This window comes from Neofelis nebulosa, chromosome 4 (genome assembly GCF_028018385.1).
Source record: "Neofelis nebulosa isolate mNeoNeb1 chromosome 4, mNeoNeb1.pri, whole genome shotgun sequence".
Taxonomy (NCBI): Eukaryota; Metazoa; Chordata; class Mammalia; order Carnivora; family Felidae; genus Neofelis; species Neofelis nebulosa.
Window position 1 is genome coordinate 151,600,690 of NC_080785.1, and position 21,334 is coordinate 151,622,023.

Sequence of the window (21,334 nt, forward strand, 5' to 3'; positions counted from 1 at the left end):
AATGGGCCATACGTTTAGAGGATGATTGCTAACACATATCTTGGGCAGGCAGAGATAAAGGAAGTTTCCAAAGGGATTTTTATATGTTAAAGAAGACTTACAGGATCCTGGAGGTAGGCTCCAGTCAAGTTAAGGTTACTTTTTGCCTCTAGCAAAGTATTAACATTGAGGCAGTTGAGTTCTTTGAGGAAGGTCATTCTGTCTGTCTCAATGTAAGTAGTAAGGAAATTTATTCTTTTGCCTTTGTTTCCCACATCAGCATGCTCTACTGACTAAGCCAACCAAGTGCCACCCTAGGGTTAGATGAATATTTAGAAATGGGAGCCTTGGAACACCCACCTGGTTCACTTGGGAGAACACATGACTCTTGGTCTCAGGGTCATGAGTTCGAGCCCCATGTTGGGTATAGAGATTACTAAAACAAATAAATTAAAAAAAAAAAGAAGAAGAAGAAATGGGAGCCTTGTCATTGTATGTGAAAGTGGGCATAAGTTTACAAATGTGTCTTTTTTTTTTTTTTTTTTTTTTCAACGTTTTTTATTTATTTTTGGGACAGAGAGAGACAGAGCATGAACGGGGGAGGGGCAGAGAGAGAGGGAGACACAGAATCGGAAACAGGCTCCAGGCTCCGAGCCATCAGCCCAGAGCCCGACGCGGGGCTCGAACTCACAGACCGAGAGATCGTGACCTGGCTGAAGTCGGACGCTTAACCGACTGCGCCACCCAGGCGCCCCTTGTTTTTTGTTTTTTTTTTTTTTTACAAATGTGTCTTAAAGAAACATACCTGAACATATGTTGTATGTTATATAAATGAAGCTTGGACTTCTTCTTGGGCAGGGATTTTAGTATTCTAATGAGGTAAAGGTAACTGTCAGTTACTCCGTGGGTCACTCCATGGTCCATCTTTGCAGGCCTGAGTCAGGGGTTAAACTCAACTGGTCTGGGTAGTCTGGGTTGCCAGAGTTCCTTATTCAGGCAGTCCTTATTCCTTGAGTGGTTGTTCTGGTTTCCATCCAGGATTCTATGCCCATGGGGTCTTTTGCCTGAGTTAAGAGACAAACTGGAAAGAAGAGTTTAAGGAAAAATGTGGGACAGAAGTCGGTAAGTACAAGCAGGTGAGCATTTAAGTTCGCGTCTTGGGGTCTAGCTGGTGACACTGTGACTGTGCCCTCAGAGGTGAGTCCTGAAGACCAGAGACTGTGTACCCTCATGATTCCCAGGGAACCTATAATCTTTTGGGATTTGAGGAAGCCTCTGCTCCAGGATAGAGTGGTCTTCATGAAGAGGAAAGTCTCAGAAACCTGGAGAGACCCAGGCAGTGAATCATTAGTCTGAGCCAAAATGGAGACAGCAATGGTCAGTCCAAGAGACCCAAGGACACAAGTTATTTTCCCTTGACAACAGTCAATGAGAAGCCAGGGAATGTTTTCTGTCACTGTAAGTCTGGGTGCCTAGGCTAGGAAAGCACAACTCTTCCAGTCTATTCCTTGGGCTGGCCTCAAATTCGGGTTTTGTTTCTGTCTGATACCCTACTATGAGAGCCCTAAAGGTTACACTGGGCCTGTGTCTTTGGGTTCCTCAACGCAGAGAAGGCCCAGGTCACCAAAGCTGACCATTACCTGGAGGTTTCTGACTTGTGAGGAAGAAGCCCAAAAGGCGGCCTTGTTCCATCTCTACTCTATACTGTTTTATTGGCTCAGAAAATCACTGGACCACTTCTGGCCTCAGCTTTGTTATCAATAAAATAGGCTTAATCAATGATCTCTGAGGCACAAGTGCCTGGAAGGATGGTGATGGTGATAAACATAATGGTTAATTTTTTTTGCTTTCTTTTTTTTCTTTCAAAATCATGTTTACTGAGGTATAATTTAGATACAATAAAAATGCACATATCTTGGGACGTCTGGCTGGGTCAGTTGGTAGAGCATGTGACTCCTGATCTCAGTGTTGTTAGTTTGAACCCTATGTTGGGTGTAGAGATTACTTAAAACTAAAACCTTTTCCTTTCTTTTTCTTTCTTTCTTTCTTTCTTTCTTTCTTTCTTTCTTTCTTTCTTTCTTCCCTTTTTTTTTTTTTAAAGTAGCTTCAAATCCAGCGTAGAGCCCACCATCCTAGACCAAGACCTGAGCTGAGATCAAGAATCAGTCACTTAACCGACTGAGACACCCAGGCGCCCCAAATACTCAGTTTAATAAATTTTGATAAGTGTCTTGATGAATATTAACTACCACCACAATCAAGTTGTAGAACCTTTCCATCACCCCCGAAGTATTCCCTTGTACTTCTTCATAGTCAATCCTTTCCCTTCACTCCCAGTCCCAGAAAAAAAAAAAATCTGATTTATATTACAGTAGATTAGTTTTGCCTTTTCTAGAATTTCATGTTAAGTGGAATCATACAGTATGTACTCTTTTGGGTTTGACTTTTTTTGCTTAACATAGTACATTTGAGATCTACTGGTGGTGTTATGCATATGCATCTTCATTCCTTTTTAAAAATTTTGATAGAATATACATAATATTTACCATTTTACTTATTTTAAGTGTCTAAGTCAGTGGTATTAAGTACTTTCATGGTGTTGTATAATCATCACCACTATTCCATAATTTTTTTCATCATCCTAAACAGAAACTTTGTACCTATTAAGCAGTAACTCTCTATTTCCCCTTACACCCAGTTCCTGGCCACCTACTTTTACTTTCTGTCTCTGAATTCACCTATTCTAAGTAACCCATGTAAGTGGAATCATACAATCAATATTTGTCCTTCATGTCTGTTTTTTTCTTTCGTTTAGCATAATATTTTCAATGTTCACACCTAAGCATTTATCAGTTTCATTCATCTTTAAGGCTGAGTAATTCCATTATATGTACATACCATGATTTGTTTACCCATTCGTATGTTGATAGATACTTGGATTTGTTCATTACTTTTTATTTTTGAGCAGTATTGTTTTATGGATACACTGCAGTTAGTTTATCTGTTTATATATTGGACATTTACTTCCAATTTCTGGCTATTATGAATAAATTCCTTGAGCAGTCATATCCTTTCATTTCTATTGGGTAAATACTTAGGGATACAATAGCTAGATCATACTGTAGGTACAAACTTAGTTTTTATTTTTTAATTTTTTAAAGTTATTTATTTTTGAGACAGAGAGAGAGAGAGCGCGCGAACAGGGGAGGGTAAGGGGGGAATCTCAAGCAGGCTTACTGTTAGCTTACAAACTGGGGCAGAGAAAAGAAAAAGAAAGAAAGAAAGAAAGAAAGAAAGAAAGAAAGAAAGAAAGAAAGAAAGAAAAAGAAAGAAAAAGGAAGAAAGTCAAATGCTTAACCGACTGAGCCACCCAGGCACCCTGAAATTCAGCTTTTAAAGAAATGCCAAACTTTTTCAAAATGGCTGGAAATTACCAGTGGATTAAGGTTCCAGGCATTCCACATCTTGGCGTCTTTAGTTTTAGCCTATTCGGTGGGTTTGTGGGAGTTGTGATTTGCACTTCCCTGATGAATAACCATGTTAAGCATCTTTTCATGGGTTTATTGGCTATTTATATTCTTTTGTAAATTATCTGTTCAAATCTTTTGTCCATTAAGAAAAAGGGGAGGCGTTCATACCTATTTTTGAAACTAATGTCGGCCGGGCACAAAGCTCAGTAGTGCTCGTGGCTTTACGAGTTTTAAGCAACGACTGCCCGGGACAGAACCAGGAACGGCACAAGACCCGGAGCAGTGAAGGGCAGGACAGCTCAGATATAGAAGGCTCGGACGTTTCGGGGCAGGGCCCCACGATGCCTTCTAAACGCTCGCTCCGTGATTGGCTGAAGGGACACTTCCGCAGGCACTTCCGACTCCCTGCAGGCCCAGAGCATCTGTAATTGGCTGGGCTGGCCCAGCGCGAGTCTTTCCGGGAGTTGTAGTTCTTGGGACTCGGCTGGGGACGCCGGGAAGGCCAGTGGACCAAGGCCAGGAGCGGCAGTTGGGTTTGGTCGCGCCTGTTGACACCATGTCCCGCGTGTCGGTGCCCTGCCATGTGAAAGGCACCGTGGCCCTGCAGGTGGGCGACGTGCGAACCTCCCAAGGCAGGCCTGGTGTGCTGGTCATCGATGTCACCTTCCCCAGCGTCGCGCCCTTCGAGGTGAGCAAGCCCCGTGGGCGCGACCGGGGCTCCTGGGCGGGGCTGACCCGGGAACTAGGGCGTGTCCTGGGTATTTAATCTTTCACAGAAAGCCTCTGCAGTGTTCTTGCCCTCGTGAGCCAGTTAACCATTTACTTATTCCTTCAGTTAACACATATTTACTAGAATGCAGCGTTCTGACCTGTTCTCTTCAACATCTCTGCCCCGTATCCAGGACAGGGCTGGTGTAGAAGTGCCAAGATAGTAGGGTGATGCTGGTAATACAATTGTGAGCCAAGGAGAGGTGAGAGGTCATTTTGTTCCTGGCTACTGGGCTAGGGATCATTAGGCAATGAGTTACCTCAAAACCTGCCTCCTGCCCATTCTTACAGTCCCTGCTTGCCAGGTCAGATTCAGCTCATTCCTCATCAGGATCATCCTAATGGCTCCAGGTTCCAATCTCCAGTTGCCTGTCCAGTCCACATCTACTGACAGAGTGACTAACACGACAAGACCTCAGCACAGAGGACAAAGTCCACTTTCTAGTGGCCTGAGTCTGCACCCTGTGTCTGCACCCTGCCTGCCTCTTGACCCCATGCACTTTGTCCTATAGTGTGTGGTGATCTTTCAAGCTGTTTCTTGCTATAAGCTAGGAAACTTCACTAAATGGACCAACTCTGTAAATCTTGATTCAGTAGACCTAGGGTGGAGCCTATTCATCTATATTAAAACAAAAACAAAACAAACAAAAAACTTATTTGGGTGATTCTGATGAGTGTCCAATGATGAGAATTCCCGGTGCCGGGCTGAATCACTGCCATTTCAGAGGTAGGCCAGGTTTTCTCACCCCTTGGTGCCCCTTTGCATATGTTACTTTTACATTGTCTATCTTTCCTGGTTCACTTGATGAACTCCTTCAGGCCTCATCTTCAGGCCGTGTTTCCTGCCTCCTCTAGAGTTAGGGTTCTGACCTGGCAGCATCTTAGACTTGTGACAAGATCTGCAGTCATGGTTTATTTGTATGACCTGCTCATTTAGACTATGAGCTCTTCTAGGGAAGTGAAATTGGCTTTGGGCCCCAGTGGATGCTTGCTGAAGTTGTTAGATTGGTAGTAGAGTACATTCCTAAGGGGAGGAGATGGTATGTTTGAGCCTCTCAGGCCCTGGGTCTGATTTGTCATGGTGGGTTGTGTGTGCTCTAGTTACAGGAGATCATGTTTAAGAATTATTACACAGCCTTTTTGAGCATTCGTGTTCGCCAGCACACCTCACCGCACACACCGGCCAAGTGGGTGACCTGCCTGCGGGACTACTGCCTCATGCCTGACCCACACAGTGAGGAGGGAGCCCAAGAATATGTATCACTGTTCAAGCACCAGGTCAGCTGGGACTCAGCATGACTAGGGGAGTCCAGATGAGGGCTCACAGGGGGTCTGGGGATTGGGCCGGGATACTAGGAAGGAAGAGGGGAGGCAAGGTTGGCCTGGGCTTGTGCCTTGGAGGGATTACCATTCTTTCCTTCTCAAAGGTCTGGGGAGGCAGCATCTTCATTCACTGCTGGTTGGGAGGCTCTTGGGCAGTGAGCTAGGGCCTTGCTGGGTCCTTTTGTGTGTGTGTGTGTGTATGTATGTCAGATGCTGTGTGACATGGCCAGAGTACTGGAGCTGCGCCTGATTCTGCGACAGCCATCACCACTGTGGCTGTCTTTCACAGTGGAAGAACTGCAGATTTACCAGCAGGGATCAAAGGTAAGTGACCAGCTCAGAGCTGTTGGGTTGGCCCTTTCCCAGGGAGGCTCTTAGCTATGGCTAGGGTTGTTGGGTATGGGGCTGGAAGTGGATGGTAAGACTCAGAAGGAGGCCTTCATGGAAATTAGTCAGGTGGGAATGCTGGAAGTTCATGGCGAGAGTTGAAGCCATGTTCTCATATCCTCTGACCTTTGAGGTCACCTGCCTCTCTCAGAGCTTGAGACTTTAGGGTCTGGGAGATACTTTTGTTCCTTGTGTTCCTGGGGCCTCCTGCATAGCAGAAGAACTTAGGTAGTCTGAATGCCCCCTTGGACTTTTGTGGACCCCTGAACAGGGTTTTCTCAGCGTCTGAGGCTCAGGTGCCCTTCTCTCTGTTCTGAGGACCTTGGAATATGGTCCTAGGGCTCTCCCACTCTGCCTCCTTCAGAGAAGTATGCCTTTGCTTTGCAGAGCCCCTCCATGACCTTCCCCAAGTGGCTCTCCCACCCAGTGCCTTGTGAGCAGCCTGCTCCCCTCATTGAGGTAAGCCCTCATCCTGGGTAAAAACCATGTGTGAATAGCCCCTGTGTCCAGCACAGGAGGCCCCACCTAGGCCTCTTTCTGAAAAAATCTGGGACTGGACCCAGGGCCCTTGGTTCACTCTGTGCCATCTTCCTCAGGGGTGGTCCATTTGAGGCATCTTTGAGTGGGGCTGGGCTGCCTACTGTAGATCAGGCCCTAACCTCACGTGTTACCAGTTATCTGGGAATGTTACTGGTCTTAGTTTGAGGGCCCTGTAGCCCAACTTGGCCTCTCTGGAGCTTTAAGGGCAGTGCTGGGGACGGACCCATGGCCACTGACCCCTCCTTCTGGAGCAGGGTCTCCCAGACCCCAGCAGGGTATCCTCCGAGGTGCAGCAGATGTGGGCGCTGACAGAGATGATCCGGGCCAGTCACACCTCCACAAGGATCGGCCGCTTTGATGTGAGTGATCGCTTCCCCCTGCTTGGCTCCCGTTGCCCTGAGCCGGTCAGATTGATGGTGTTTTGTGTTTCAGGTGGATGGCTGTTATGACCTGAACTTGCTTTCCTACACTTGAACCATGGCTCTTAGCCAAGATGTTGGCCTTCCATGCCCACCCAGACCTGGTTTAGGCCACCAGAGGCTGAAGTGCTTTCCCTGTGCATTACAAGTGTTGCCTGCATGCCCACTGTGTCTGGGCCACGTTCACAGATTCAAGATTCTTGGGGGCTAAACTGAGTTGCTTCAGCATGAGCTCTCAGCAGGGATGTACTCTGTCCTCATCTGACTGCAACCTGAAACTCCTTTTCCTACCCTGAAAACATTCCAGTTCTGTTTACTAAGAATCCCCTTCTGCCAACATGCACACTCCAGTCTTCTGCCTGATCCTTCACCCTGAATGCAGTGCACTGGGGTGACCTACTAAAACCTGCTCTATCATTGGAAGACTGCTGTAGCCATGGCAGTCATGTAGTCTGGAAGCTCAAGGGAAAAACAGGAGCCCACGTCTTCCTTCTGCGCCCCCTAGTGGTCGTCTTTCTTATGCCCAGAAGAAGAAATTTCCTGTCCTAACTCCTGCTGTCTGCCTAGGGAGTGAAGCTGGGGATTTGGGCAGCCTGAATCCCTTGGTCCCAGAGCTGGCTCCTGGATGTGTGTTCAAATGGGCCTGCCCATCCAGCCTGGGCAGTGTCTCTGGCAAGACTGGTGTCTAATGAGTTCTGGGACCTTTTTGCCTAAAGCACACCCTGTCCCTTCTCCCAGCTTCCCCCTTCAAGAATCATGCTAAGTGTGATGAAAGACCAACCTTGGTAGGGTGTGGGTCCAGGTGGGCATTTGCACTGGTGTCTTTCAAGAGGCTGAGGTCTGCTATAACCCCAGGCCTGCTGCTGAATAAGGCAGGCTACTCTTATGAGAAAATCTACCTTTTGTTTTTTCCTGGCTTTGCTCCAGGGCATTATGCTGCAGCAACACTGCAATATGTGTTAGACCTGGAAAATTGGAAGTTTGTGTGGCTCAACAGCTTTCTGGAGGCAGGTCAGCTACCTTTTGGTGGCTACCTTCTGCTCTTAACTATTACAGTTCTTGCAGGTGTTATCTTTGCCTGTGGGGTCATTTATTTAGCCTCATTTAGCTTTTGCTAAGAGGGTAATGACCACAGTCCTGTGCTCCGGGAGTAGCAGCCTTCAGAGAGAGAGAGAGAGGGGAGAGAGAGAGAGAGAGAGTGAGAGAGAGAGAGAGAGAGAGAGAAAGAAAAAGAGAGAGAGAGAGAAAGTATAGGAGGAGGTCCTTGAGGGGGTGGCAGGGACTGTGCTTCATTCATGGCTGTGTCTTCAGTACCCGCACAGGGCCTAGTGTGCAGCAAGATCAATAAATACTTGTGAAATGCATGACTGCTGGCTGCCTGTGTCCTCCCAGTGGGAGAGCTGGAGACCCTCACTAGAGGCCAGTTTACTGATGTGCTCAGCCTGCCAGGCTGGCTCCACCTTCCTGCGTGCTCTCCCCACCCCCCCACTTCCCCTCCCCCATGTGACCTTGCACTCCGGGTGTCCTGAATGTGCAATTCAGGCCTTCCAGCCCTTTATGGAACTTTGGCCTTTTGGAGGCTGGGCTGTCATCAAGGGGAGGTCTAGCCCCTGGCTCTGACTCCAAGCAGCTTAACTGGTTTGGACTGCCTAATCTGCCCAGAAAGATCAGCTGGAAGCACCTGGGGCTGTTTCCCTACAGAAAGGAGTCACTGCACTCTGCTCTAAAGCCCCGCCTGTCCTTAGGGCTGCCTGCCTTTTGGGCTGCCCGCCCCTTCTGATCCCCTTTATGGGAGAGAGACCTGTCCAAGCAGAGCCTGGACTACATCTCCCAGCGTGCCTGGCAGAGTGGTGGCCTCTGTGTGCCGGCTGCACCATTTGCGGGCAACAATGCAGCGGGCAGTAAGCATGGTGGCCCATCTGGGCTTGCGTCTGCAGGCGCTCCCGTCGGCCCTGGGCCGTCCACTCAGTTGTGCACAGGTGGGATAGAGGGTACTGGGGCATGGTGCCAATTTTGGAGGGGCGGGAAGGGTGGGGGGTTGAGGCCGGGACCCTGGTAGCCCTGAACCCAGCCACCCGCAGGACTTGCTCCGCAGGACACCACTCTATGATTTCCACCTGGCTCATGGCGGGAAGATGGTGGCGTTTGCAGGCTGGAGTCTGCCTGTGCAGTACCGGGACAGTCACGTTGCCTCACACCTGCACACACGCCGGCACTGCTCACTCTTTGATGTGTCCCACATGCTGCAGGTGAGCCAGGGAAGCATACTGGCTGCCAGGTCAGGGCTTCCTCCCCTTCCACAGTGGTGTAGCTTTTGGCTTTGTTGGGAGGTGGATTCCAAGGGCTGCCCTTGCAGAAGTGGAGGTCTCAGGTGTTGGAGACTATAGCCCAGGAAATTAACTCAGAGGATCTCTTGATTGTCTCCTCTTTAATCTCTTCAGCCTACTCCCTCTTAGTAGCATGACTTTATGTCCTGGGTTTCCCAGGGCTGGCGCCCATTCTCATCAACTGTCCTGGGTGTTGGTTTGGAAAAGAGTGTATTTCATGATGGTGCTGGGCCCTTTCAAGTTTCCTAAACACCTCCATTGCACCCCCTCCTGTGTTGGTGGATGTGGGGGAACCAGAAGGTGGGGATCTGCCATCCGCAGAACCAAAAGACTGCTCAGGCACTTAGGCTGCATTGGACTGTACTGTGGATGGCAGGGAGGATGCCTCCTTGTCCAGTGGCTTTCCTGATTGCAGCGATTACTGTGGTCTGAGGTTTTGGATCTTTTTCCCAGACCAAGATACTTGGTTGTGACCGGGTGAAGCTGATGGAGAGTCTAGTGGTTGGAGATATTGCAGAGCTAAGGCCAAACCAGGTGGGTCCCTCTTATTTTGCTAAATGGGTGTTCTTAGTCATGAGCCAGCAAATGGGGGGAGGGGTGGAAGGACAGCAATGTTCAGATACAGCTTCTCAGGGCTTGCAGTCTTGGGGCATGGGGTCCCTGTGTCATGTCTGGACATCTAGTTATCTGCAGGGGAGGGGGGGCTATTCCATCCTTACCACATCAGGCTGGAAGGCTAGAAACCCAGGCTTATGTCCTGTTCTGTGATTTTCCATGCTGCCAAAACCCTTGAAATTCAAAGGCAGTCCATTAAACCAACAGCCTCATTATCACCAAGAGCTTGTTAGGGAATACACTGTCAGGCGCTGCTCTAGACCTGCTGAATCGGAACTTGCATTTTAACATGATCCCCAGGTGATTCGTATGACCTCTCAACCTCAGACTGTCCATCCAGTGGGGAGGCTGTGAGGCCAGGCTCACAGTATTTTGGAGTATTGCTGTGGAGCTCATGGGATCATCAAGATGCACTTTGAAGTTTCCATCTTGGGGTTTGGGGAATGGACTGAGTTGTCCCAGGTCTGGGTGGGATAAAGCAGCAAGTCCTAGGTGTCATGGATTAAGTGTGAGGTGGGGCTCTCAGTACTGAGTGGGGAGGGGTACAGAAGCCCCACCAGATCAGGGAGGTCTCCCAAGGTGGGAAGGGGTGAAAACTTTCTTAGTGCATGAGGATCAAAAACCCTGGGATTGGACAGGGTCCTGGACTCACCTAGCTTTGTTCCTCCTCCCCTTCCAGCCCTGCACATGAGGCTTCTTGTTCAGGAATTTGTGACAGCTGAGTGGCCCGGGGGGGGGGGGGGGGGGGGGGCGGGGGCATTGTCTGACTCCTGGATCTGGAGGCAAAGATGCTCCATTTTGGCACTAGGGGACGCTGTCACTGTTTACCAATGAGGCTGGAGGCATCTTAGATGACTTGATCGTGACCAGCACCTCTGAGGGGTACCTGTATGTGGTGTCCAACGCTGGCTGCTGGGACAAGGACTTGGCCCTCATGCAGGTACAGCCCTTCTGTGTTCTAGGTACCCTATGTTCCTTGTTCACAGAACAGGACAGACCCAGCAGGGACAAAGGGCTCAAACAATGGCTTTTTGAGTGAGTGAACAGCAGGCCAGAGTGGGTCCTGCCTGGAGAATGCCAGGTTTCAGTGATGGGGTAGTAGGGGAGGTAAAACTGACCCTGGCTCCCAAGTGAGCATCCTCTGGTTAAGGTAAAAGCTGGAGCCTGATGTTAGCGCTGGCAGACCTGGCCTCGGGTCATCCATACCACTTAGTTATGTGACTTTGTCAGATGGGAACTGGCCTATTCTGCCCAGCTCTTCAGCCAGCTGTCAGCCCACAGTAAGTGCTCAGTAAGTGGTCCCAGAAGCTGATGTGGTGTTTCTGTCTTTCCTTTCAGGGCAAGGTCAGGGAGCTTCAGAACATGGGCAGTGATGTGAGCTTGGAAGTGGTGGATAATGGCTTGCTAGCCCTGCAAGGTAAGCAGGCCAGGATAGGGTTGGAGCTGACCTTTGCCTCCTGGCTTTTCAACTACTAAGCACAGAAGGCCTATCAGGAGGAAAGTGTACATGGTGTGACATTTGTGTGCCATAATTCTGTTTGGTATTAATGTCCTCCCTCTACCTGCCGTAAGGCTCCATGGGCTGTGGGCAAGAGCACCTTCTCCCACCTGCAGAATAGCACTTGCTCAGGGCTTATTCTGGTCCCTGAGTAAGGGCTGTGGTCCAGCTTTGAGAGGAAACTAGGACCTGGACAATTGGTCACGGTATCCCTGGGCCTAGGCCCCACTGCGGCCCAGGTATTGCAGGCTGGCGTGGCAGATGACCTAAGAAAATTGCCCTTCATGACCAGTGCTGTGATGGAAGTGTTTGGCGTGTCCGGCTGCCGTGTGACCCGCTGTGGCTACACAGGAGAGGATGGTGTGGAGGTATGTGAAAAAGTAGGTGTAGGATGGTGCAGGACACAGGATTCTGGAGCCAGCTGCCCACCTGCTCTCTGGTGTTCCATGCAGATCTCGGTGCCAGCTGCAGGGGCAGTCCACCTGGCAACAGCTCTGCTGGAAAACCCAGAGGTGAAGCTGGCAGGGCTGGCGGCCCGGGACAGCCTACGCCTGGAGGCAGGCCTCTGCCTGTATGGGAGTGACATTGATGAACACACCACACCTGTGGAAGGCAGTCTCAGTTGGACATTGGGTGAGCTGGGCCAGCACTCAGAATCCTGAAGGCTACAGTGGCCAGCCTATGACTGCTCCCAAGGCTGTGTAGCCACTGTGGCTTTGCCCATTAGATCCTCAGCAGGCTGAGGTGGGCAGCATAATCTTCAAGACCTGGGGACAAGAGGTGGGTGGCTGACTGCATTGCAGGGGAGGAATGGAGTTTGGGGGTCCCTGAGCAAAGGGACCTCACTGCTGGATGGATTTTACTTGGGGTCCTTGTAACTAGGACCTCCTATGGCCAAGGGTTTTATGGACTGTGGCTTAAGCCTGGTGTCATGCTTCAGGGAAGCGCCGCCGAACTGCCATGGACTTCCCTGGAGCGTCGGTCATTCTTCCTCAGCTGAAGGGCAAAGTGCAGCGGAGACGTGTAGGGTTAATGTGCGAGGGGGCACCTATGCGGGCACACAGCCCCATCCTGAATATGGAGGGCACCATGATTGGTAGGTGGACCAGGGAAGTTGGAGAGCCCTTGTCCCTTCCCTAGGAGGGTGGGCATTGGACTGGTAAGGTGGTGCTGACATGGCTTCTTCTCACACAGGTACTGTTACCAGTGGCTGCCCCTCTCCCTGCCTGAAGAAGAATGTGGCCATGGGTTATGTGCCCTGTGAGTATAGTCGGCCAGGTACCCCGCTGTTGGTAGAGGTGCGGCGGAAGCAGCAAATGGCTGTGGTCAGCAAGATGCCCTTTGTGACTACAAATTACTATACCCTCAAGTGAGGGTGAATTGGGTCAGGGCCCTTCCCATCCAGGAGCCTGGACCTGGAGGGCATTCTACAAGAGTTAGGAAGCTAAGGCTGAATACTCTGGGGTAGGTGGCTAGGGTGGAGGATGTTTCTGATTTTCTGGTGTGTGTGTGGGGCAAACCACCTATTCTCTCTCTCATGTGCCTCTCCTCTTGGAGAGGTACACTTCTTGAAAGACCCCATTTCTGGGGTGCCTGGGTGGCTCAGTTGGTTAAGCGTCCGACTTTGGCTCAGGTCACAATCTCACTGTCTGTGAGTTCGAGCCCCGAGTCGGGCTCTGTGCTGACTGCTCAGAGCCTGGAGCCTGCTTCCGATTCTGTGTCTCCCTCTCTCTCTGACCCTCCCCCGTTCATGCTCTGTCTCTCTCTGTCTCAAAAATAAATAAACGTTAAAAAAAAAATTAAAAAAAAAAAAAAAGACCCCATTTCCGAGCAATGGATCACCTCATGCAATGTCAGCTTGTGCTCCCATTGACCCCATTCTTGTCTGCTGGAGGGCTATGGGAAGCACTAGTTCTGGCTTCTCTCCCTTCCACTCTGCCAGGTGCTGGCTGTGGAACAGAGGCTTACATTTAGGGAGGAGGTAAAGCCTGCCCAACCTACCTCATCATGGTTTCTCACACTGCAAAGGGGTTATTATTACCTTGGGTAGTGCTGCCTCTCCCTGGGTAGGAATGATTCCTGACTCACAAAGGCTTGGCCCTGTAGGGCCATTGTGCCTGTGTAAACTTGGGAAAGCTGAGGGGACACAGACTCACTCTTCCACATTCCCAAGTTATCCCAGCCTGCTGCTTAGTAGCAAACCATGCCAGGCTCACCATCTGTTCTGAGCCCCAGGGCTGTTGTAGAGCACACTGGGCCTCCTCCTGGACCTGCCTTACCCTGGGCTGACCTTTGCCCCTGGGGCCCATTACTGGACTCCACTGACTTCCAACAAAACATTAAGCGAGCTTCCTTTCTTCTTGCTTGCCAGAGTTTCTAGCTTCATTGTCCTTTGTCCACATGATTGCTGGGGTGCCAGCCTAATGCCTCCTTGCCTGGCCTCTGAGGCAGGCTTAGAGTAGATTCTCCTTGAGAGGGCCAGGTCTATAAAAACTAGTGAGGATAGTGCCCCTTCCCTATTGGGCACCTACCACTGCTCCTCCAGGGAGCTGGTGTCATTTCTCCACCTCTGCAAGTCATTGCATTCTGGGCGCTGAGGGGCAGTAGCACCAAGTGTTCCCTTTCCACTTTTCCCTGTGCATGCACACCCTTGTCCTGTCTGAATAACCACACAACTGATGCACTTCCAAGTTTAATAAGCCACATCCTCAGCTGAACCTGGGGTGAAATGTGAGACCCTCATTCTATGTGTGGTGGTGTCAGTGGGTAGGCCTGAGGCTGCAAAACCATCATCCTACCAGTCAGAAGATACCTCCAAAGTAGATACATGTACACGAATTCAGTGTAGTCCTACTTCCAGTGTGTTTCTGCTGCAAAGGTGGCCTAGCCAAAGGCTGCCAGATGGATAGAGGAAGCAGGCAGCGGGATATTGAGGTAGCTGGTGGTCCAGCAGAAACAAGTATAGAAATACAGCCTTCAGGAAGGGAGGCAGTTCTAGGGTCATGCTGCTTTCAGAAACTGGCATGTGCCTCCCACACCTTTGGAAGCTCCCCTGGCCCACTGTGTAAGTGGCAGGCCTGCCTAGCCTGTGGTTCTTCCCGGCTGTTGAGGGAGGGTTCTTGGGGGCTGAGATGGTGCTAGCGGGGACGAGCTGAGCCTGTGGCTTCTTAGGATGAAGCTCTCGTGGTTCCGGGTCAAGATGGGAAGTGATGAAGTGGCAGAGCCACTCAGCGCTAACTGCTTAGTACCTCTCTGTGAGGGGACAGGGTACAACCCCATGGGCACTTAAAGCGGTGGGGGTGGAAGGTCACCCTTGGGGCTTAGCGTCTTTCAGGCACCCAACCTCCCAACAAGGATTGAGAAGAGTATAAATGAGTTAATATTCAGGAAAAGACAATTTCCACAGCCTGACTCACACCTGAAAAGCTCGGGATGGGCTAGGAAGTGGGTGTTTGGTGCCTCCACGTCCAGGTAGTGCCAGTGCCCCTTGCCTTACACTTGAATGGCCAGCTAAGTAACCATGGAGTATAAGGCCATGTCTAGGCCAGTCTTTCCTGGCTCCCTGCCAACAAAGCAAAAACAAATTCAAGAGCTTAGGAGAAAACAGACTTCCCTTACAAATCCCAGAGCTGGTCAACCTCAAGTTTCTTCTCAAGGAAATTTCTATGGGGTCACATCCCAGGGGATCGGAAGGGGGACAGGAAAAAGCCAAGGCAGAAAATGGACTGTTGGCCTCCCCAACCCAGAGGCTCCTCCTGAGCTGACCCCTGAGAGAGGAGGAACATGTCTTCTCTCCTTAAGGCACCCAGATCTGGGTAGAGGCAAACTTTACTGGCCCAATGCCTGGAGCTGCTGGAGGCAAGGCCAAGAGCAGTGGAGGGCCAGGTCTTCAAGCACTGGGATACTCCCTGCCCCCAACCCCTCCCCCCATGCAGTCTCTGGGGTCTGGGCAGCAGCAGAACCCAGTGTGGGAACCAGCAGACCCGGTGATGTCCCTGGAGATCCCTCTGCTGCCTTCCCTTATTCTCTGTGGGTTTTGAGAGGTTCATTTGCTGTTGTTTCCCTAAAAGTGATGGAAAAGAGAAAAGGATTATTCCACAGGCAGCACAACAGTCCCTGAGATTGGCTCTCTCTAGCCCTGTAGGGGCTGAGGTGGGCTCAGTAAAGCCACACTACAATCTATATCTCTGTACTAAGTTCCCACAGCCCACACTGGGTCCCTCACCTTTCCCCTGAAGACACATTTTTCCTCCTGGTTCCTCACCTTATGGTATTCCTATCCTTCCCCAAGTTGCTCAGGACCTGGACAGTGGCAGGCCTCCTAACTGGCCTCTTGCCTTCTCTATTGGACCCCTTTTCTTGCCATGAAACAGGCAGTTATAAAGACAAATTAGATCAGGCCATAGCCTTCCTGAGTCCTTCAATAGCTTCCTGAAATTTGGCATAGGGTATTGTGGGTCCCTCCAATGCCTTCATGTTTGAGCTCCAGTGTCACAGCTTTGTCTATCCTTCCAATATGACACCCTTGTTCTTGCCCTGGGCCTTATTCTATCAATTTTCTTTGCCTGGTACACTTAATCACTCCCTAGCCTTTGCCATTAGCTTAGGTGTCTGTTTTGTGAGAAAACTCTTGACTACCCTTGCCCCCACACCGCTGCCCTTCCCTTTTATTATTTTTTTGTTGCCCTCCCTTTTAAATCTCTGGCTCCCCCTATAAACAGGGCCTGGGTTGTCCTTGTTCTCTGGACCTAGTTGCCCCCCCTCCCCCACCACACCACACCCCTCATATAGAAGGAGCTCAGAAATTAGTTGAATGAATACTCTGATTAGTGAGTAGATGCTTTACAGATGAGGAGGCTGGCCTGATGCGGCCAGTAAGTGCAGTAAGGACATAGGCTCCTGCCTTTCTAACTGAAGGGCTTGCAGTAGAGTGGAACCCAACAGACTTGTCAGCTCATCTCTGAAACTGTGACAATAGCCCCACAGGCAGCATGCTGAACGGCATATTGGTGGGCTGTTCAGAAATTAGAGTCTGAGCTCCAGTTGAAGACCTTGGGGCTTGCTGTAAAGACCGCTAAACTAGTGGACTTCTACCCTGAGAACTTCCTGCCCCCATCCCTGTTATCAGCACAGGCCTATCCTCTGCCTGCCAAGCATGGGGTTGTGATGGGCACAGATTTACTCACCACGAAGTGAAATGCGTGGAGCCATCAGGTGTGGATCCGTTCTGGCCGCCCAGACCTGGGGGCAGGAACACATCCAGAGCTGCAGCAGGCTGGGGGTGGGGATCTGAGCAGGTATCAGCCCAGGTCAGGTTTGAGGCCAGTGGCGGTGTTTGGTGAAGAGTCTCGTGGGGGCCCTAAAGGGACTAGTGGTATTGTCTGATTGAGGTTCAAAGGAAGTTAAAATGTGATGGGTGGACCGGGGTTTCTGGCATGAAACGGTATGTTGGCATGGATTAGGGTGCAGAGTTAAGCTGTGATGAGGTCCTTAGGGGATCAGTGGTAGTCTAGGGGGTTCTGGGGAGCCCAATGATGGAGTCCAGTGGGGGGTGGGGAGCCTCACCTGGGCGGTGATACAGCCCTGTCACCGTGCTCCCGTAGAACCCCCACGCCAGCTGGATGCCCAGGAGACTTAACACCAACCAGAGTAGCAGCAGCTTGAAGAGGGTCACGCGCATGTCCTGCGCCTCCCACTCCCGCAGGAACTCGCTGCCCAGAGTGCCCAGCGCGCCCAACACCGTGGTCGGAAGAGCCTGCAAGGACTGCCCAGACCAAGGCTCCGCCATGACTGGCCCATACCCCACCCGGGGGACTGTCACCGTAGTTCCGACTGCGCAGGCGTCTGGTCTTCCGGGGCCAGGGCCGTTAGTGCGCACGCGTAAAACTAGGCAAGGCTAGGCTACTTCGCTTGCGCGAAGAGTTGGCAGTTTAGGGAGGAGTATTAAAACCGCGCACGCGCACCCTGCCCCACCCTGCTTACTTAAAGGATGAGTGAGTCGTGAAGCATAAAATAGCAACCAGGTCTTTTATAGCCCTGGAGTTCCCGTGATGCCCCACGCGGCTGCAGTGATTGGTTAAACGCCTTGCCTTTAGGGCGTGGACGCGCTCCTGAGCAATCGTAGCTGAGCTGTGAGTGCGCGCGCGTGCGCGGGGCCGAGACTGGGGCTGGCTCGAGCCCGCTGGCACACGGGAGCGCGCACGTCGCTCCCCGCCCTCCTGCCGCCGACCGCCCTCGCTCGCTCGAGCTCCCCGCCCGCCGCCCGCCGTCCTCCGTCGGTTCTCTCGTTAGTCTGCCTCCGTCGCCTCAGCCACCCGCCCTAGTCTCCGAGCTTGCTACTCGCGGACAGGCGTCCTTGGCGTGGAGAGGTCGGATTGCGAGTCGTCGCCTGAGGTGAGCGAGAGGGTACCCTCCTGGCGCCGCGGCGCCCGGGGCCCGCCCGCCCGGCACTCTTCCGGCCGCCTGCCCGCCCGCCGCCCCTCCGCGGCCGCGCCCCACCTGCTGCTCTCGGCTGGCTGCCCCTGGGTCCCGGCCCCTGCCTCCCGGCCGGGGCCCCGCTCCCCAAAGAAGCGGCCCCGCCCGCGCAGTCCCCGGAAGCGCGCCCCGCGGCCTCCCGCGCCCCTTCCCCCGCCCGGCCAGGCCTGGTGGAGCCCCAGCCGCCCGCCCGCGGTCCCCGGCGCTTCCTCTCTCTCTCGGCTGCGCCGGGCAGGGCGGGGGCTTCGAGCCGGGCCCGGCAACCGCGCGGTGCAGCCGGCCCCTGCGAAGTGCGCGTGGCTGTCGGAGTTGAAATGGGAAAGAAACTCTTTACAACTCCATCTTGGCTTTACATTGAATAGGAAACATGAATCACCGTTTTATACTGGGTGAAGTCCAGTTATGTTTTGGGTACATTTTCTTTTTAAATGTAGTACTCTCGGAGATTGTGTAAGTAAAAAGGTAGTGTTGAAATCTTATGGGTTAGGATTCTTGGGTATTGAAAGGATGTTTTCCTGTTAAACATTTTTTTCATGACTTGTATGGAAATAAAGTATTAATTTGCAATTTTGCTTAGTCTCAGTTACTACCTTGATTAGGAATTACCTAAACATATCCTTAGTTACCGATTGACTCAGTTACGAGCCATCATTATTAAATAGCACTGTTTGCAGTTAAATCGATTTGGTCAAAAGCATGTTTAGTAGTCTGTGGTGGAAAACTGGCATCCTTTTTGCCTCAGAATTGGTTCCACTTGTGTTTTTTAATGGTCCTGATTTAAAATTTTTACCAGCGTTAGTGACTTGTTTGGTTCTTTTTGTGTTTAAGATTGTGTTTTGAAGTAAATGTTTCTTGCAGGTGTGTAATCAGATTATAGTCCTCCCTGCCAGATCTAAAGGGGAAAAATACTTTAAAAAATGTCTTAAAAATGTTATATGTGGTGAGAATTTTTCACCCAGTGTCAAACACCCAAATGTGTAAGGTGTGTGTACTATTGCATGATTGTCGCTTTGAACATACCGGTTTGAGGTTTGGGTACGAGTGACATTGTTTGGACTGAAGGTACAAGACTAATTCCTAATTGTGAAGGATAACTTACTAAAGGATCTCTTTTGATAAATTATCTTAAGAATAGTTCCATCTACTTTTGTAGAGCACTGGTGGCCCATGGGGATGTTACAAAATAGAAGACAACTTGCTTTAAGTCAGTCTAGTCCTAGAGTTATCACCTCTGTTCTCAAAGAAGTCTGTACTAGAGAGAAGAAAATAGGGATCCACTGACTTTTTCATAGATCCAGAATTTTACACCCTAAAGGAATCTTCAGGACTTCTATAGTCCAACCCCATTTGCAGATGAGGAAACTGAGTTCCAGAGACTTTTGTAAATATACCAATGTTATATGTCTAGTCACGTACAGGCCAAAACTATTTTGTCTGTGTGGTATTTTCCTTGTACTCCTAAACAGCTTGTTTAGAGTTAAGTAAACATTCAGGATTTAACAACTTGTTTCCAGTGCTTTCTTCATTTATGTATTACTGATATGTTGTGAGAATCTGAAAAATTCATTAAAAAAAATTTTTTTTAATGTTTATTTTTGAGAGAGAGAGAGAGAGAGAGAGAGGAGAGACACAGCCTGAGAGGGGGAGGGGCAGAGAGAGGGAGACACTGAACAAGAAGCAGGCTCCAGGCTCTGAGCTGTTAGCACCAGAGCCCGACGCGGGGCTCGAACTCACAAACTGCCAGATCATTACCTGAGCTGAAGTTGGACGCTCAACCGACTGAGCCACCCTGGCACCCCGAAAAATTCATTTTCTAAACGAATTTCAGTTATTTAGCCTTAAACAACACTCTCCTCCCTGCAACTGGGTGGTCCTGCAGCAGTTGATTGAAATAGATAAATGAATATACAGGGTCTCCGCTTGGCCTAGTTTTGGCTTTTGGTGTTTGGGTCTTCTTAGGGACAAGCTTCTTCCACAGGGAGGCCCAGACTCCTCTGTTCCAAATCCCACATAATTAGGTCAGGCTAAGATGTTGTCATGTGACTGAGGGCTGTTTTGACTATTGATTTGAGGTGGGATGGAGAGAAACTGCACATATCAAGTAAATAGTTCCCTGTGTATTATGTGTGTGGTAGTGGTTTTGGTGGAGTATTCTCATAGTCTTCATTCATATTAGAGTGAAAACAGGTAGATCTCGAGGTGTTTCCTCAAGGAGTTAGTGGAGTTGAAGCAGTGACCAGAGAAGTTGCTACTTAGGGTTTTCTTAGTTGTTCTAGAGCTGAGATTTATGTTAACTCAGAAGATAGACTGATATTTCAACTTCTAAGAGAACTAATCTGGGCATGCTGAGCTTCTATAGACAGGACTTTGGGTTTTATTGCATTATGGCTACTAGTGATAAAGCTAAATGGTACATACTCACTGGATTTTAATCACCTATGTTTGTAGTAGTAAAAGGTAACTAAAAGTTACTTAACCTTCCTGTACCACTTTATCCCTTTATGCCCCTGGCCAGTGGAACTTAGTTTGCCTGCACCTACACATTAACGTAACTAAATTGTAAAATTGTGTTAATGTGTCTTAACTACACTCTTGATCTTTGGGTATATGCTCACTGTTAAGTACTTGTGAGATTACTAAATTAAAATTTCCAAGATAGTTTAAAGTTAGTAATTAATGTAAAATTCCTATTTCAAGTGTTTCTATTTCAAATGACTCATTTATAGTCTGTGGTACTGCAGTATTAAGTGAAGACCTTGTATACTCATAATTGTGGTAGTCATGTGACTAAAAATCAGGTAGGCATTGAAGCTGTTCATTCTGGGTGTTGGTCTGAATTTATTGGTGGTTCTTCCAGATGATTCTGAATAACATTTTATAGTTAACAATGGTCAGAATATGAGATACACTGTTACATCTTAGCCAGTTTGCAGTTTGTCCCAAACTGAGCTTGATTTTTTTTTTCTTGTGAAGAGGGTGGATAAAGTAAATACGTTTAATTAGGCATGTTTATAATAGTATCTTACTATTCAAGTGAAGGTAGAGAGAAGAACATAAGCAACTGAAATGTTTGGAGTGGTGTAAAGGGAGAAGAGGAAGGTAAAATGAAAGAGAGGTGACCAGAGATCAGATCATGTTAAGGCTTTTAGGATACAGGAAGTTCTTTGGGTTTGTCCTGAGATGAGAAATCATTAGATGTTTTTTAGCAGGGGAATGATATGATTTGATATTAAATAACTAGAATCCCTCACTAAGAATAGGGGTAGATCGGAGTCCATTCTGACTTTATGTTTTAAAAGTGTAAGGGGCGTCTGGGTGGCTCAGTCAGTTAAGCTTCTGACTTTGGCTCAGATCATGATCTCGCAGTTCATGGGTTCGAGTCCTGTGTTGGGCTCTGTGCTGACAGTTGGAGCCTGGAGCTTGCTTCAGATCCTGTGTCTCCCTCTCTCTCTCTCTCTCTGCCCCTCCCCAACTTGTGCGCACGCTCTTTCTCCCTCTTTTTCTCTCACTCAAAACTAAATAAATAGACATAAA

General features: G+C 49.6%; 4 protein-coding genes across 8 annotated transcripts in view; 3 read left to right on the top strand and 1 right to left on the bottom strand.

Annotated features, from left to right (window-relative positions):
- Window positions 1–3,917: 3,917 nt before the first annotated feature.
- Window positions 3,918–8,250, top strand: NICN1 (nicolin 1, tubulin polyglutamylase complex subunit). Of its 3 annotated transcripts, none has more exons than XM_058726935.1 (6): window positions 3,918–4,137; window positions 5,325–5,495; window positions 5,751–5,864; window positions 6,315–6,386; window positions 6,722–6,826; window positions 6,900–8,250. In XM_058726935.1, the coding sequence occupies exons 1-6, from the start codon at window positions 4,006–4,008 to the stop codon at window positions 6,939–6,941; spliced, it is 636 nt and encodes a 211-aa protein (XP_058582918.1). In that variant the 5' UTR covers window positions 3,918–4,005; the 3' UTR covers window positions 6,942–8,250. The 3 variants fall into 3 exon arrangements, with proteins under 3 accessions (XP_058582918.1, XP_058582919.1, XP_058582917.1); XM_058726934.1 differs by having other exon boundaries at window positions 3,921–4,137; window positions 5,319–5,495; XM_058726936.1 differs by lacking the exon at window positions 6,722–6,826 and having other exon boundaries at window positions 5,319–5,495.
- Window positions 8,251–8,366: 116 nt separating this feature from the next.
- Window positions 8,367–13,107, top strand: AMT (aminomethyltransferase). The gene is made up of 9 exons (XM_058726932.1): window positions 8,367–8,865; window positions 8,968–9,135; window positions 9,667–9,747; window positions 10,637–10,768; window positions 11,167–11,245; window positions 11,549–11,694; window positions 11,779–11,959; window positions 12,267–12,422; window positions 12,521–13,107. The coding sequence occupies exons 1-9, from the start codon at window positions 8,776–8,778 to the stop codon at window positions 12,697–12,699; spliced, it is 1,212 nt and encodes a 403-aa protein (XP_058582915.1). The 5' UTR covers window positions 8,367–8,775; the 3' UTR covers window positions 12,700–13,107.
- An 898-nt stretch (window positions 13,108–14,005) lies between these two features.
- TCTA (T cell leukemia translocation altered) lies at window positions 14,006–17,423 on the bottom strand. Of its 2 annotated transcripts, none has more exons than XM_058726942.1 (3): window positions 16,892–17,423; window positions 16,513–16,567; window positions 14,006–15,389 (listed from the first exon to the last, which is right to left on the bottom strand). In XM_058726942.1, the coding sequence occupies exons 1-3, from the start codon at window positions 17,112–17,114 to the stop codon at window positions 15,347–15,349; spliced, it is 321 nt and encodes a 106-aa protein (XP_058582925.1). In that variant the 5' UTR covers window positions 17,115–17,423; the 3' UTR covers window positions 14,006–15,346. The 2 variants fall into 2 exon arrangements, with proteins under 2 accessions (XP_058582925.1, XP_058582924.1); XM_058726941.1 differs by having other exon boundaries at window positions 16,513–16,615.
- A 103-nt stretch (window positions 17,424–17,526) lies between these two features.
- Window positions 17,527–21,334, top strand: part of RHOA (ras homolog family member A) — a 64,560-nt gene continuing 60,752 nt past the window's right edge. For both annotated transcript variants that reach the window (XM_058726938.1, XM_058726939.1), the window contains exon 1: window positions 17,527–17,719. The gene's annotated coding sequence lies outside the window, so the exon portion shown is untranslated. The remainder of the gene's footprint in view (window positions 17,720–21,334) is intronic.